Source organism: Theobroma cacao, chromosome 2 (genome assembly GCF_053813885.1).
Source record: "Theobroma cacao isolate CCN51 chromosome 2, ASM5381388v1, whole genome shotgun sequence".
NCBI lineage: Eukaryota > Viridiplantae > Streptophyta > Magnoliopsida > Malvales > Malvaceae > Theobroma > Theobroma cacao.
In genome coordinates, this window is record NC_142640.1 from 11,446,582 (window position 1) to 11,461,727 (window position 15,146).

The following is a 15,146-nucleotide window of genomic DNA, read 5'->3' on the forward strand; positions in this document are numbered from 1 at the left end:
CCTCCGATTTCAAGCAAGAAAAAGAATTATTAAAGAATGCAAAAAGGCGAGAAGAAAGAGTATATGTTTACGATGTTTCTTGTCCTGGGAGCTGTAAATTCCTTGTAAGTGGACCCACCCACGGACAAAGTTATAGACTGATGATGATCATTTAGCACAGTAAAGAAGTAAGCAACCCATGTCTGTCATTATACACGTGCATTGATTGAGTAAACTGATAATTTTCCATGTAATTCGACAGTGGAAGCAAGCACAAAAAATGAAATTGCTGAGGCTACTCTGCTAGGGGAGTTATAATGGAAACACAAACTTTTGTTAATTCTTTATCCCATAACTCTATAATAATACTTGCTCATATTGTTACTTTCATGGAAAAATTAGTTTCCTTTGCAAATTCATATATACTTGTCAATGATGTTTACCTACGGTTTCAAGCTCAAAGCCAGATAAGGTACACGATAAGCATTTTTACTGGTTCCTTAATTTTAATATACGAGGATGAGTAATTTAGTGTCTTTGATGTTCAGTAAACACCATAGTTTTTTCAAACTAACATCAAAGATGATGAGGTGAAGATCCTATATATGTTGTTTGTATTTATCTTTGTTATTATGATTCTTCTTGCCAAAAAGATGGTTGTTAAGAGCTTGTTTGTTTACTTCTCATCTTTATCATAAATTATCATTTTTTTCCCTCAAAATCCAAACAAAAGGGTATTTCAGTTTGAATATAGGTACTGTCCACACAAATTCAAATCTTATCCAACGTTGTCCCATTGAGCTATTGTTATTTGTTGATTAATATTTTACTAATTACTTGACCATCAATGAACACCACTTGCAATTCTACGTTTGCTTTTCATTTGCTTTATTAAAATACGTTATTTTGAAATTGACAATTACTTAAATTTCATTTTATTGATATTTTTATTTCATGTTTTATTTTTTGCTTTTTAAATTCTATTCATTATGCTCGTTGTGCTACGAGCAGATTTAAATAATTTAACAAAAATGTATAATAAATCATAATTATTAACTCCATGCATTATCACTAGAATAATGGATGAAGTCACGCCAGGCAAGCAGAAACGATTCGAGCCATGCTTCATTTTTTAATTATTTATTTTTGTGATAACAAGAACAATAATGACTGAAACAGGGGATTGATGGCCTCAGGTTCAAATATTTTCTCTGTCAAATTGTCATAACATATATTCAATGAACGGATAAATTAGAGTTTGCTATCTTGCAAATTGGAACAAGACAGAAGGAATGAAAGCTGGAAAGTTCTGTTTAAGAAGACAATACCTGAAGGAGAAGAAATTAACGTACTACCCCCTACTAGTAATAATTCTATTTATGCAACCTTAAACAATATTATAATAGACAATTCTTCATTTCATGGTCTTTGGTCTCAAATTTGTTACTGTTACTAACCTTTTCCTTGCTGGACATCATTCTCTATATCATCATCGTCATTTTATTCTTTTTCATTCCCTTAATATAATGTGAATGAGTGCGAATGTGCTGGCACCATCTTATAAAAAGAAGATACTGCTTAAGTAATCCTTGAAAGAAGCATAGCTAGGTAGAAATATGATCTCCTAATATATGGAAGACTTTTTGGTAAAGTTAATAGAGATGTACTTTCAATGGTTTTCATCATTTTCCTTTAGAATCTTACAAGATTAGAATGCCTAATCCATACAAAAAAGTGGGTTGTACCCTAAAATGCATTTTTACCCACCGATCAAATGAAATGAAGCTACTGTAATACAATAATTACAAGTGATATGCTCCCTATAATAAAGTGTGATTAATTGTAAATTTCAAGGCTAACATCATATTCCCACTAGCCGAGGGACTCTTCACGTTTATATCTTTATTAAAAGTAGATAATTGGCACGTTTAATTTCCCAGTGAAAAGAAAAGGTAAAAGCAAAACAAATTAATATGGGTTTCTCATTTGTACCATTATCAAGAAAAAAAAAATTCATTTCTTGATAAAGTTTACAAATCAATTTTTGTTTAATGAAACACTTTGATGCTAAGTTTTACCCTTTTGTCTAGGATCCTACCAGTAAGATTCTCTTGTAATTATTTATATTTATGTCAAGTTATGTGATAGCTTATCTTAAACAAGAAGATAGTGCCCTCCAATGACCTCCAAAGACTATTATTGACTTTTTAACTCATCTACGTATCACAACCTTCCGGCTTGAAATTAATAATAATGATGCTCTTGGCTTCTTTTTTTTTTTAACTTACGTGGATTTACATCAATTTCTTCATTCAAGTTGCCATAAAGTGCCAAAGCATTCATATTCAACAAGAACTTTAATAAATCTAGCTAAATTCAACATTATCTTGACACCAAGAACGTGGAGAGATCATGTAATCTAGTACAAACCTAGAGAACAAGGAACTCATCTTGACAAGATTTTGAAACCATCTTAATTATACATAATAGTTAATTTATGCAGCTTAATCAAAGCCAGTGGAATGAATGGAGAAAAAAATGTGATCATATTATAAACCAATTGAAATCACTGCAAGTCTGCAACTGGTTTAAGATTAATAAGATTTGCTAACGAAGCCCTCACCTGCCTGGACTAATAGATTTGCTACTTCTATCTTTCTCGTTTATATACAATTTCATCAAGTGGTCCAAGTAGATATCTATGAACAAGTAATTAATTATGTTATGTCGATAGTTTATGTTTTTTTTCTCTTTTAATGGCGAATTGATAAAATGTAATTGACATAATATTAAAAAAAATTTTGAACTATATTTAAAAATTTTAAATAAATCATTATTCTTTTATTATGTTTAAACTAAGTTTTTATACTTTTATTTTAAGTGTCAAATATTTATGGTGACTAACTATCGTTAATCAACTATGACTTGTTATTTTATGTCACCTATAGCATCCTAACATGTCATATTGATGTTGATGTGCTATATTGATATGACATGATAAAATGATCATATGATATTTTTCACTTATTACATTAACATCACATCAAGCCATGTAGACATAAAAAATAATTAGTGATATTTTAACTAATGACAATTAATCAATTATTGGTTATAAGAACTTATTTGACTCAAAATAAAAATATAAAAATATAATAAAAATTATTTTAATTTTATTAAATTGTTCAAAAAACTTTAAAATATTATACAAAAGGGTAAAATATCTTAAGTTTTGATCATTATTTCATACGGGTCCATTAATTTTTAAAATAAACACACTGCCCCAAACATGTAAACGGCGTTAATACGTAAATATGAAATGTCTAAAATACCTTTCTTCTTTTTCAACGTTTTTCCTTTCTCAAACTGGTTGACGACACTCCCTTACATAGACCAACCACTCCGCGACCGGATCTGGCAATGGAATGCTAGTTTCGACAATGCTCCCTTAGGGAGCACCTCTCAACTCTACTCCGTAAGGGAGCACTAGATTGGTGCTCCCTAAGGGAGTGCTGATCATCTAGTCAGATTTGATGCTCCTTGACCAGATTCACCCATGAGATGACCGGCCAGTAAAGAGAAATTTTTTTAAATAAAAAAATTTAAAAATAAAAAATTATAATTTATATAGTGATAATTTTTAAAATTAATGAAAAGAAAAATTGTGCTAAAAATATTATCATGTCATGAAATTAATGAAAATATTAACTGTTAGACTTTGTGTCTAGTAAAAGATATTCTTTTGATACGAACGGTATCTTTTCAATACTAATAGATTTGCATGAAATTATAATCAAAATAATTAAAAAAATTAAGTGTTAGAAATTAACCTAACTCACTACCTTTAAAAAAAAAAGAAATTGACCCCTCACTAAAAGAAACCTTTAGAAAGGAAGCCATTACAACTATTTTGGTTATAAAACTGTAATTGAAGCATCCAACGGTTGTAGAAAGGATCAAAACTTTGAGGTGTCTTTTTCAAGAAAAAAGTCAAGAAAACTTGTTGTTTGGGATCATTAAAGGATAAAAACCAAAACCAAATATAAATTAGAAGGATAAAATTAAACCTTGCTGAGAATGAAGTAGATGTTCAAAGACGTTGTTTTACTCTAATTTTAGATGTATCTAGACAAATGACACCTAAATAAACAAAACTTTTAACCAACATTTGTTTCGATTAAGCGAAGTTATCAACTCATTAATTATCATGCATTCCAATTTGTGGTTGCCATTTCTTTTCAATTGTATAATCGACAGCGAATAAAAGTAGTTATCCGGCACGGAGAGATGCATATTTTTAACTAGGCAAGGAGTATTAAATATCACCAGTCTTTTCTTATCAGCAGGTTAAGCTAGCCCCGTTTTCGGTATTTGTCATTCCAATTCAGCATTATAGCTACGCTTACCAGCCACAATGACAACGCCATTCAGCTAGCCTTTGTCCGTCCTCTTTTGTTGGCCAATATACCAGTACACACCCACCCTTGATAACTCACTCACTGATGTGGCTGAAAGTAGGAAGAAGTTGGCTTCTTTTTCACAAAAAGTAGAGAAACAAATAGATAAGGGAAAGGATGAAAAGAGAAGGACGAAGGGACTGAAGACCGCACAGCAATTGTTTTTGTTCATAGTCATAGAGCATGATTAGTTTTTACTGAAAATTAATTTTTGTTCAAATATCAAGGATTACTTTGAGTACAATTCTGATTGGAATCGCAGATATTTTCGTTGCAGCGAATAGAGATGAGGAATTAATTCAGATATTTTTAGCGATAAACAAAGATCTAGAAATGTCAAATGTGGATATTAGAATATATATATATATATATTTTGTCCTAGTTGTTATCTTTGTAATGATGTTTGTCTGTGGCCCAAACATCTGTATTCCTGGAAATTGACGACCAGTGACAAAAGAGAGAGGGGCAATTTGTCCGATCCGAGGATGTTTAGTCAATCGATCATTCTGTCGATCTCAAAAGTAAGACATGCTGCATATGCTATGGACTGTTTTAGATGGATAGAAATAGTTTTTAGCAAGTTGGGGGTTCGTTGAATACATTTGAATGCATATATTTTTCTTGTCCAGCTCAGAAGAAAAGAACTGATGAAACTCCTATCCTACATGCATAAATCTATCTAGATCAACTGCTGTCCATGGAGGACTGTGGTCAAAGGGTAGCTAAGAAAATTAAGCTGTTTTTCATCTTGAGTTAGATCGCATACTTGATGAACAAAGTGTAATTTTTTGTACCCCTCATCACCTGAAACGAGGGGATACTCAATGCTTTCTCAACAATATGCCGTTATGCTGCAAGATATTCCTTTTAACCTACCACACACGGTTTGATGCGAATATGCCACTATAACTACATAACACTTACATACAATGCCCCTGGCACCTTATCATAATTACATTTGAATAACAAAAATGATCATGATTAGGGGTCCAAAACATTGACTCCCAATTAAGCAATTTTTTACATTTAAAAGTTTCGATTTCTCCTTTTAAGTTGGCCTTAACACAACAACTTTGAACACAATACTTAAAAAATAAGCAAGTCAGCTATATCCAAATTGCTAACTTTAGAAAAATTGTGCATTTTGTCGATTTTTTATAAGTAGATTCATTGGTACCAAAATAATTGTAGTACTAGACTAATTAGGCGCATACACTTTGTGGATGGAAGGGAAAGATATTACAATTTCCAAAAAAAAAAATTATGTTTTATTAGTAAAAATTTAAATGTACGTAAAAAAATGCTTTTTATATAATAAAAGTACAAAGTTATATATCCCAGTTTTTATATTTTGTTATTATTAATGTATTTAAATTTTACATAAATTTATTAATTGAATTATTGTCACTTGATTCGAGATAATATACTTAATATAGATACCACTGCCAATATATTAACTTGACTGGTTCAAAAAAGGGTTAATTAAGTATGCTAATTACCTAATTAGTTACTCCTAATTACCTGTATATATTATATAATGTTTTCTCTTGTACTGTTTTTTGAGGAAGTAATATGGGATTTCAACCCGTTGCCCATCCCTGAAAAGGACAAAAAACAGAAGCAATTATTTTTTTCACTTCCGCCAGAAAACCACTTGAGCCCATTGTTTTGGGCTTGCGGGTGTAATTCATACCGCCAAACAACATGCACCCTTCAAATGACATTAAAGCCCTTCACTTCCCAACTGCTTCTTCCCTGTTGCCTTCCATTTTAATTTTAATGTTTTTTATTTTAAATTTAATGCAACTACTTTTACTCGGTCAAACAGATTATTATCAAATTTAATTTTGAAAAAAAATTACTTATTAATGTAATAGAGCATCTGAAACAGTAAAATAAAAATTAAATAAATCAAGAAATAAGTCAAAATTAGCCATACTTGGGGGGACATTTACTTCCAAGGCAAACCAACGGAGCAAAACCCTAAATTGGAATATTCATCTTTCATTATTCTTACATTCTATAAGAACCTACTGGGGCTGTTGGAATATCCGGACAAGCAGTATGGTTGCCACTCAAATTGGATAAGCTTTCCCATCAACATCCCAAGACAATGCCACGTGACTTCCTGATACGTTATTCCACGTGGCAATTTCTAGCTATCTCTTCATTTCCATCTCCTACGATTAGGATAGCGCAACAACACTTGACACCCCTAATCATTATTAGGAAACAGTAATCAGTTTGAAATTAAAATAATCAAATTAAACATAAAGCTAATAATAGTATATTTCCCAAGCATATCCACACTGCATCTCCTGGTCTTGAATTATTGGTTACTCTGACGTGGATCGCAGCTGTCTAATCCTCAATCCACCGAAAAGACTTACTCATAACCCAGTTATCACTTGCCGCGTAAGCGATGGTCCCTCTTCCCTGTCCGCGGCGGTTCGTCCGTCCACCTGGGACAACTCAGTCCCACGTAGGACCCAGCACCTTTGCTACTTGCTATAAAATTGGTGACAATTTTCGTCGTTGGGAACAAAAACTAAGAGCACAAAATTTGCAAATTCCCTAACAAAGGAAACCAACAAAAATTCCCGTGGCCGGAGAAATGGAAAAGTTCCCGGTGACACGACAGAATTCCGAGGAAATCGACAAGTTCCTCGACGGAGCGGCGAGTTTTGCCGACATGATGTTTGGGTTCTTGGACGGAAGCAATGAGTCAGAGGAAAATTTTCTTGACCTTGATGAAGATGCTAATGACGATAAGGATCTTAGCCAGGTTGAACAGAACAAGATTTTCTGGGAAGCCCAAGAACAGCTTCTTCAGGTAAATTTTTGTCCAATATCTAAACATGACAAACATATTGGAGAATTTAAGAATGGGTGATTAAAATTTTCGTGATTAATGTTCGTGTAGGCAACATTGTACCGAACTACTTCTCTGGAATCAAGAATTCGACAAGCTACAAAAGAGGCATTGAGGGAATTAGATGTGATGGGAGTGCAATGCGCTTGTCGGAGACCGGTGGCCGGAGGTTGCCGGAACTGCTTGCAAAGAGAACTCTCGATTTGTCTTCAAAACGTTGGTTTCAATTGTTACATATGCAGGTCCAAGTGGCGCAGCTCCCCTGAAATTCCCTCAGGGGAGCACACGTACTTAGAGGTGTTGGACAAATCAAACCCCAAAAAGGGAGAGGTAAGGGTCGTCATCGAGTTGAACTTCCGAGCTGAATTCGAAATGGCAAGGGCCAATGAAGATTACAACAAGTTAATCGCCCGGCTTCCAGAACTATTGGTTGGTAAAGCAGAGAGGCTAAAAGCACTGATCAAGATTCTATGCACTGCAGCCAAAAAATGCATGAAAGAGAAAAAAATGCACTTGGCCCCATGGAGAAAGCATAAGTACATGCAAGCTAAGTGGTTAGGAACATTCGAGAGAACCACGCCGGCACCTTTGCCGGTGGGATATTCGGACCGGCCACAGAAGCCCAAGGCTTCCATGCTAACCTTTGATCTGCTGGAGAATTTGCCTGCCTTGCATTGCACTGCCGTGGAAGTTGTGTGGTGATGATAGAGAGACATAATTTTGTTGGCGGAAATAAAAAATTAAGTTTTGATTGCCTCATAAATATTGATAGTAAAGTATATAAATTCTTACTATGAGCTTTCCAGAAACGCCGAGGCTTGCTAGAACTTGTGATAGAGAATGACGAGAAGAATTTTACTTGTTTCAGGCTTTACGAGTTTTCTACTTAGAGGATAATGTTAATCACGAAAGTGTCTGTAAATACATCAGTTGTTAATCATTGTATTCAATATTATTCTGGTACTTACTAAGAATTGAAGCGCAAAGTCATCGATAATTTCTAGTATTAATATGCTAAAATAAGAACCTTTATTAATTATATATCAAGCACGCTGTTTAAGTGCACTGGATTCCATCGCCAGATTTTAAAAAAAGAAAATACTTTTTTCCCGGTTCAAAGATGCATAACTGCATTTATGTAAGTCCACAGTATGATCTTCTTCCTTCTCCTTGCTTGGTTAGTTAGTCATGGTCCTCATGAAACTCTGCTCTGTAATTAAATTCATGACAGAGCTGGTGAAGTTATTGTGTTTCATTAATTACTACATATCAAATATAAATACAAGAAAAAAATTGATGTTAGCAAATAATAGTATAAAGAAATTAATGTTCAAGAAACAAAGCAGCTTCTATCATGTTTCTTTTAATATGTTTTCTCTCCTATGAACATGTTTATTTTAATAGTTCAAGAGGCATAATACTAAAAAAAAACTCTTAAACTATTTTAAAAAAATTCAAATAAGCTATTATTCTTTTATTACATGAGTTTGTATTTTTATTTAGAGCCAAATAAATATTTATGATAATGATTGATTAATTATTTTTAATTAAATTGTCACTTATCATTTTATGTCAACATGATATATTAACATATCATAAGAGATGATAATATGGTATATTGATATAACATGATGACATGATAATGTGACATTTTTACTTTTCATGTTAACATCACATCAGCGTCACATGAACATAAAATTATAAATGATATTTTGATTAATGACAATTAATTAACTGTTAGTTATAAAAACCTATTTGATCCAAAATAAGAGTATAGATGCTTGATTGAATATAATAAAAATATAAAGACTTATTTGAATATTTGTGAATAGTTTAAAAGTTTTTTTCAAGTATTATGCTTAGTTAAGATGAGAAGTTGAACTTTTCTATTTTTCTAAGAAAATAATGCTATTCTAACTTTTTGTATGACATGCTTGCAATGAGGATAGGTCGAAACACAATATTTTTTTGGTATATGCTCAATAGTAATTGTACATTTGACATTATTGTTTAATAGAACAAAATTCTTTTAATTTGTTCGACATGATGGTAAGAGTGAAAACTATAACGGCAATGAGATTGGCAATGGTGCAATGAGATGTAGTGAATGTTAATGTAAGCTCTGCAAGCCAATCAGATTTATGCTTATAAAACACTAATTTAAATTAGTCATATTTCCTGTAATATATATTATGGTTATTTATATAATGTATGAGGTATTTTTTTATTCATTAGTTGACTAATAAAGAGTTATGAAATGCCAATGAAGATAAAGTTATTGGAACGTTATGGGCCTTGCAAAAGAATTATAAAAAGGGTTATAATTCTGAGATTCTTATGCATCAAAACCTTTTTTGTTAAATATATTCTTAGTTATTGTTGTTAGTATAAGCTCTATAAGTCAATCTGTAGTTGTAAGGGAATTGCATCTTTGAGATATTCATGTATGATATTTTATTATTCATGATAACACTAATGTATTTCTTTATCTATAAGTTTATGATTTAATTACTTTTTGTACTTATGTAGATAAAACCCATGGAACTATATATGCTTTGCAAAGAAATTGTATTGGGATACAATTATAAGATCCTTATGCATCAAAGCACTATTCATAAAAGTTCTTTTTTTTTTTTATAATTAGGGGAAGACAGATTCGAACCCTATTCTTTAGGTAAGGAGATAATGCACTAACCAATGAACAATATGCTCGAGTACATTGTTCATAAAAGTTCTTGATCATTGTATTATAAAGACGAGGCATCAATAATGCTCAAAGATTGACACATGTTGTGTTCCTTACTTATGAAGTAAGCAACCGCTCTCATAGGTTGAAATATAGGGATACTTGGAACTAGCATGTGGGTGTTTGCCATGAGAGAGCGAGTTCACTAAACATAACCCACCATGAGAATAACATTTGGTATTTTGCTCAAGTGTCCATGCATTACTTTTTATGTGTTAATTGTGTAATTACTCCTTAGCTTTGAAACACCAAGTTGTCTTGTATGTGGAGTATTATGTTTTGATTTCATTCTTACAGGTGCCTAACCAAGGATGTCAAAACAGGATATTTTTAGGTATAGTATGGAGTATATGAAAGCCAATGAGTGGTCAAGATAGGAATCATCACCCACGTGATTCAAGGGAAAATATTTCATTAGTTCTTGGTTGATATTAGCCTAATCAAATACTTGCCCAAGGTGATTAGGAGATCATTAAATGAGTTTCATAATTCTTTATAAAGCTAATGATCTAATTACAAGAACAAATATGAAGGTTAATAAGAATAAGCACTATACCAAACTCTTATCATCTCCGAGATATATGATAAGAGAATGAATTATGCTGATAAACTGTACACTGAAAAGTTGTCAAAGAATTTTTTGACTCTCATAACAATTAGGTGGCCATGATGCATTACTATATGCTAATTTTGATCTATGAAATTGACTTAGTTAATTTAAAATTGAATATGATTCATTTAAATTAATTAATTGATAAAATTATAATTCAATTCTATTGCCAACATGTAAGGAACCTAATGGGTTACACACAAAGGTTATAATTTGGGTTAAATTGAGAGTGTGATGATATAAGTTATACTTAAATCAAATTTTAGGTTTTAACTACTAAGGACCTAATTAAAAGAGTTTAATTAGGCATTAGTTAAATATTATAATTGTTATAATATTAAAGACTTATTTTGTAAATTTTAATAAGCTTAATAATAAAATTAAACCTAGATATAAAAATCACATTATAGCCACTTTTTAAAAAGGCAACAAAAGAAAAAAAAACCAAATAGTTTTTTCTGTTGAGTGTCATCACTCTTAAAAGGGTTTTTTTAAGAAAACTTCTCCATTGATTCTTTGTTGGAAATCAAAGAAGAAAAGAAGACAAATCGTTGTCCATTTGTTAGTACAAGCTCATGGCATAAAGCTCTTGCTTTGAGAAAAACCCATTACAATTGTGTGTGTAACATTGGAGGCTAAGCAATTGAGTTGCTGGGATTCTTTTACACAAGAAGGTGTTCACATTTTTCAGCATTAAAAGGAATTCATTTGATTATGATATCATTTGAAAGGGTAAAGAAACACTTTTCTAATTTTCAATGATGTTTAACTTTACATTAAACAACCAAGGCGATCCAAAGGTAAAAGGTATGGTTTTATTTTGTTTCAATTTTTGTTAATCCACTGCGTTGATGCTTTAATTATGTTATTCTTAACAATTGTATTGTCAAGAATAATGTAAAGCCCGACCTTATAAAATACTTGTCATGACATACATGTGTTGGATAGTATGTCAGCATGCTAAGAGAGTCCCGAAGAATTTACAAAAGTCGGTATTGTACCTAGAGGTACAACAAAATTGATTTAAGACTCGAACTAGATCAAATAGAGATTTTATGATGAAATTGAAAATTTTAAAGTCTCAGAATGACTTAGAATGGTGATTCGGGGTTCGAGAATCAATTTGGAGTCAAATCGAAAATTTCACTATCTAGGGGCAAAATGGTAATTTTGCCACTCGAGTACAAGATGTAAATTTTTTTGAAAGATTTTGATCATATTTGACTTATTGGAGTATGATTTGAGGTTGAGAAGTAAAAATTTATAATCTTGATATTTTTCGAAGCATAGGGGTAAAATGGTAATTTTACCACCCCAAAGGCAAAACAGTAATTTTTCACTACCATGACCTTGTCCAGAACATGGATTTTACTCAACATTATCATGGATAATTGAAGGAATTTATATGGTGGAGAGAGAAAGCTTAATAGTTAAGAAATAAAAATGGACCAATGAAATGGTGACACATGGCATCTTTATAACCATTAAATATTTGGCTTATAAATTAACGCAAACCAAGAGCAAAGGAAGAACAAAGGGAGAAAAGAAAAACAAAAACCCTAGGTGGGAAAATTCAAAGGAAAATTGGTGGATTTAAAGGAATCAAGCAATCAAAGGTAAAATTTCTTGATTTTGACTTGTGATCTACCTTTCCCATGCATTTCTCCTTATTTTCCATGGTTAGATTTCATGTTTTCATGGTGAATTCATGGCTGGTCAAAATGGGTATGGAGAGAGAAAAATGTTAGATTGATTTGATTTTAAGTTATGTTAGTGTTTTTAGTTAATTTAGCATATTTAGAAACAAAACAATAAGAAAAGAATTCATTTTCCCCATCAACCATCAATGGCCGAATTTCCTAGGGAGGATATTGTGGCTGAAATTGATGATATTTCATGATATTTTGGTGATATTTGATGTTTAGTGAGGCTAGAAATTAAATGGAAAATTTTGGTGTGAAAATTTGAATTTTTACCTGATGTATAGACATGTGTGATTATTGATCCGGGACTGATAAATTGAATCTCATTCACAGTCACTGAGGTAATTTAGGTATATTTGGAGTGTAGAAAGTGAAAGAAATTGATTTGGAGTTAAATTGGAGGTTTTAGCCAATTACACCGAGAATAGTGCGAATTAGGTCGAATACCGTATTTAAACGACTATTTGGACATTTTGCATCACATTTCGTGCATTCATATAGATTTATAGAGCCTGAAATAATTTATGATAAATTGACACAATTTATTGAAATTTGTATCACGTATGATGTATAGGTAGTGAGCCCTCTAACAAAGGTAAAGAGATTATGCCCGAAGACTGAGAATAGGAGTATATCGAACTCCTAATATTGTGAGTAACCTTACCATCATTTTAATTATCTAAAGTATGTTTTTAATCAGTTTTGGTGAAATTTTATGAAAATGAGTTTAAATGGTAAATCTTTGTGTTTTACAAACAAAAATGTGTTTACATGAAAAGATTTTATAAATTGTCTTGAAATTGAATAATGATTTTGAAAAATAGAGTAATTGAAGACCACTTGTTATGTTGTAAAATTTATGATTTGAATCGAATGGCTTATGACAATATTTGCATGAATGGCTGAATTGATATTTGTGTTGAAATATATGAAATGTGTATTTAGCCTTGAAAGGCTGTGAATTACAATAATTGTCATATCATGTTATTGAATTTTATTGATTGGTGGGATAATTATTAGCTTACTGCAATAGGCGAATTTTCGTGGACTAGCCTATTAGAGGGGCACGGTAAACCCCGTTATATTTTACATCGATTGGAGAGGCGAGTAGGGTAACTCCCGAGGTATAACTTTTAGAGTTCACTTCACGTTAAACTACCACGTGAAGGGGAACTCGACCAACGCCAAGGAACGACTATGTTTTCAAAATAAAACATGACTTTTTAATAGCCTTGGCGGACTCAATTGGGATAACCCTCGACCAAAGTATCTCAGATAACTGAGTATGATAATAATTTTTGGCATGAGCCAAGCTTTTAAGAAATTCATAAGCCATACTGATTACTTGATTTAAATAAATTGATTTCATTTGGTTGAAATAAGTTGAAAGGTGATAAATTACAGTTTGATGAAATGTTTTAATAGTCTCATTTTACTCGCCTTTAGATATTTTAAATGATATTTGTTTACTCACTGAAATTTTATAATCTCACCACCCTCCTTTCCACCTATTTCAGGCTCAGAATAGATTGTAGATAACTGATATCGGCGAGGACTATAGTTGGACTTGATGCATCCAAAAACTGTAGGTTCATTTCTTTTGATACTTTTAGTCATCCGTGGGCCCACGTGTCACTGTAAATTAAATTTTATATTTTGGTTCTCTGTACTACTGTATGTAGGAATTTATTTTACTTTTACGCTGTAAAAATTATTTATGCAGTGTTCTTAAAAATATTATTTTATTAGAAAATTAAATATTTTATTCTATATTTTTATTTTATTCTAATAGTCATAATTTGTTTTTAAATGAATGTTTTAGACATTCAAATTTATTTTTGATTTCGAATTATGTATTTTGTGCTTATATATTACATTTCAGCCGGTTTCGAAATTTTTAGAAAAAAATGATCAAAATACCCCTGTGAGATGAATCTTTCAAATCGCTTTTGATGAATTTATTTATTTTTAAGCAAACATACATGCAGAGTTTGAGTTGACATATGAGAATATGTTAGAGTTGGGTGATTTTTAGTTGTTTTAAAGCACTTATAGTGCTAGGATCCTTGATGCCCTCTACAAATTAAATTTCACGATTAGCACAAACAATTCTCTTACTTGCTATCCATTGAATTCTTTGAATGTCACAGATCTAGAAAGCTTCAGAGTACAAGAGTTGGGGCCCAACAAACATAAATGGAGTAAAAGACCCAATTAATCTTTGAGCCCAGGAGGTAGAATCAGATCTACCCCACTATGCCCTCCAAGTTAGATCTGTCCAGGTCCTATTTGACCTCGGCCCTTGACAGTATATTTTAGATCTGGGATTGATCTAATTTGATCTGAAATATTATTATATTAATTAATAAAAAATATTTTATTTAATTTTAAAATATATTCAAAAATATTTAAAACCGTTTTACAATAAATTTAATTTAAGTGAACAAATCAAACCTGAACTCGAACTTAAATTTTAGAAGTATCAATTGAACTTAACCCGATTTGTGAGGTATCTGCTTTAAGTTAAGAAGCATTGCTTGTGACCACATATAGGAGGTATGAATGGCTTAAACAGAAATCTACCGGAAAATGCATTTATGCATGACAACTCAAAACAATTGATAATACCAGTCATGTTCTTCTCATTATTATTTCTTTACGAAATTGAGTTTCCCCTTTTCAAAGGAAATGAGACTGCCAATCGACTATTAGTAGGTCATATCATAGCTTGGTCCCCTTGATCTTAATTTCCTTTTCGTAATTGTAAGTGAAAAAGTAGACT

At 31.7% G+C, this 15,146-nt stretch overlaps 1 protein-coding gene across 1 annotated transcript; it reads left to right on the forward strand.

Moving 5' to 3' along the window:
- Window positions 1-6,962: 6,962 nt before the first annotated feature.
- On the forward strand, window positions 6,963-8,279 carry LOC18608721 (uncharacterized). Its single transcript, XM_007043548.3, has 2 exons — window positions 6,963-7,266; window positions 7,357-8,279. The coding sequence occupies exons 1-2, from the start codon at window positions 7,048-7,050 to the stop codon at window positions 8,005-8,007; spliced, it is 870 nt and encodes a 289-aa protein (XP_007043610.1). The 5' UTR covers window positions 6,963-7,047; the 3' UTR covers window positions 8,008-8,279.
- The last annotated feature ends 6,867 nt before the right edge of the window (window positions 8,280-15,146 follow it).

Coding starts and splice junctions, on each gene's coding strand:
- LOC18608721 (XM_007043548.3), top strand. CDS start 7,048: ATGGAAAAGTTCCCGGTGACACGACAGAATTCCGAGGAAATCGACAAG. Junction 7,267..7,356: donor CCCAAGAACAGCTTCTTCAG/GTAAATTTTTGT, acceptor ATGTTCGTGTAG/GCAACATTGTACCGAACTAC.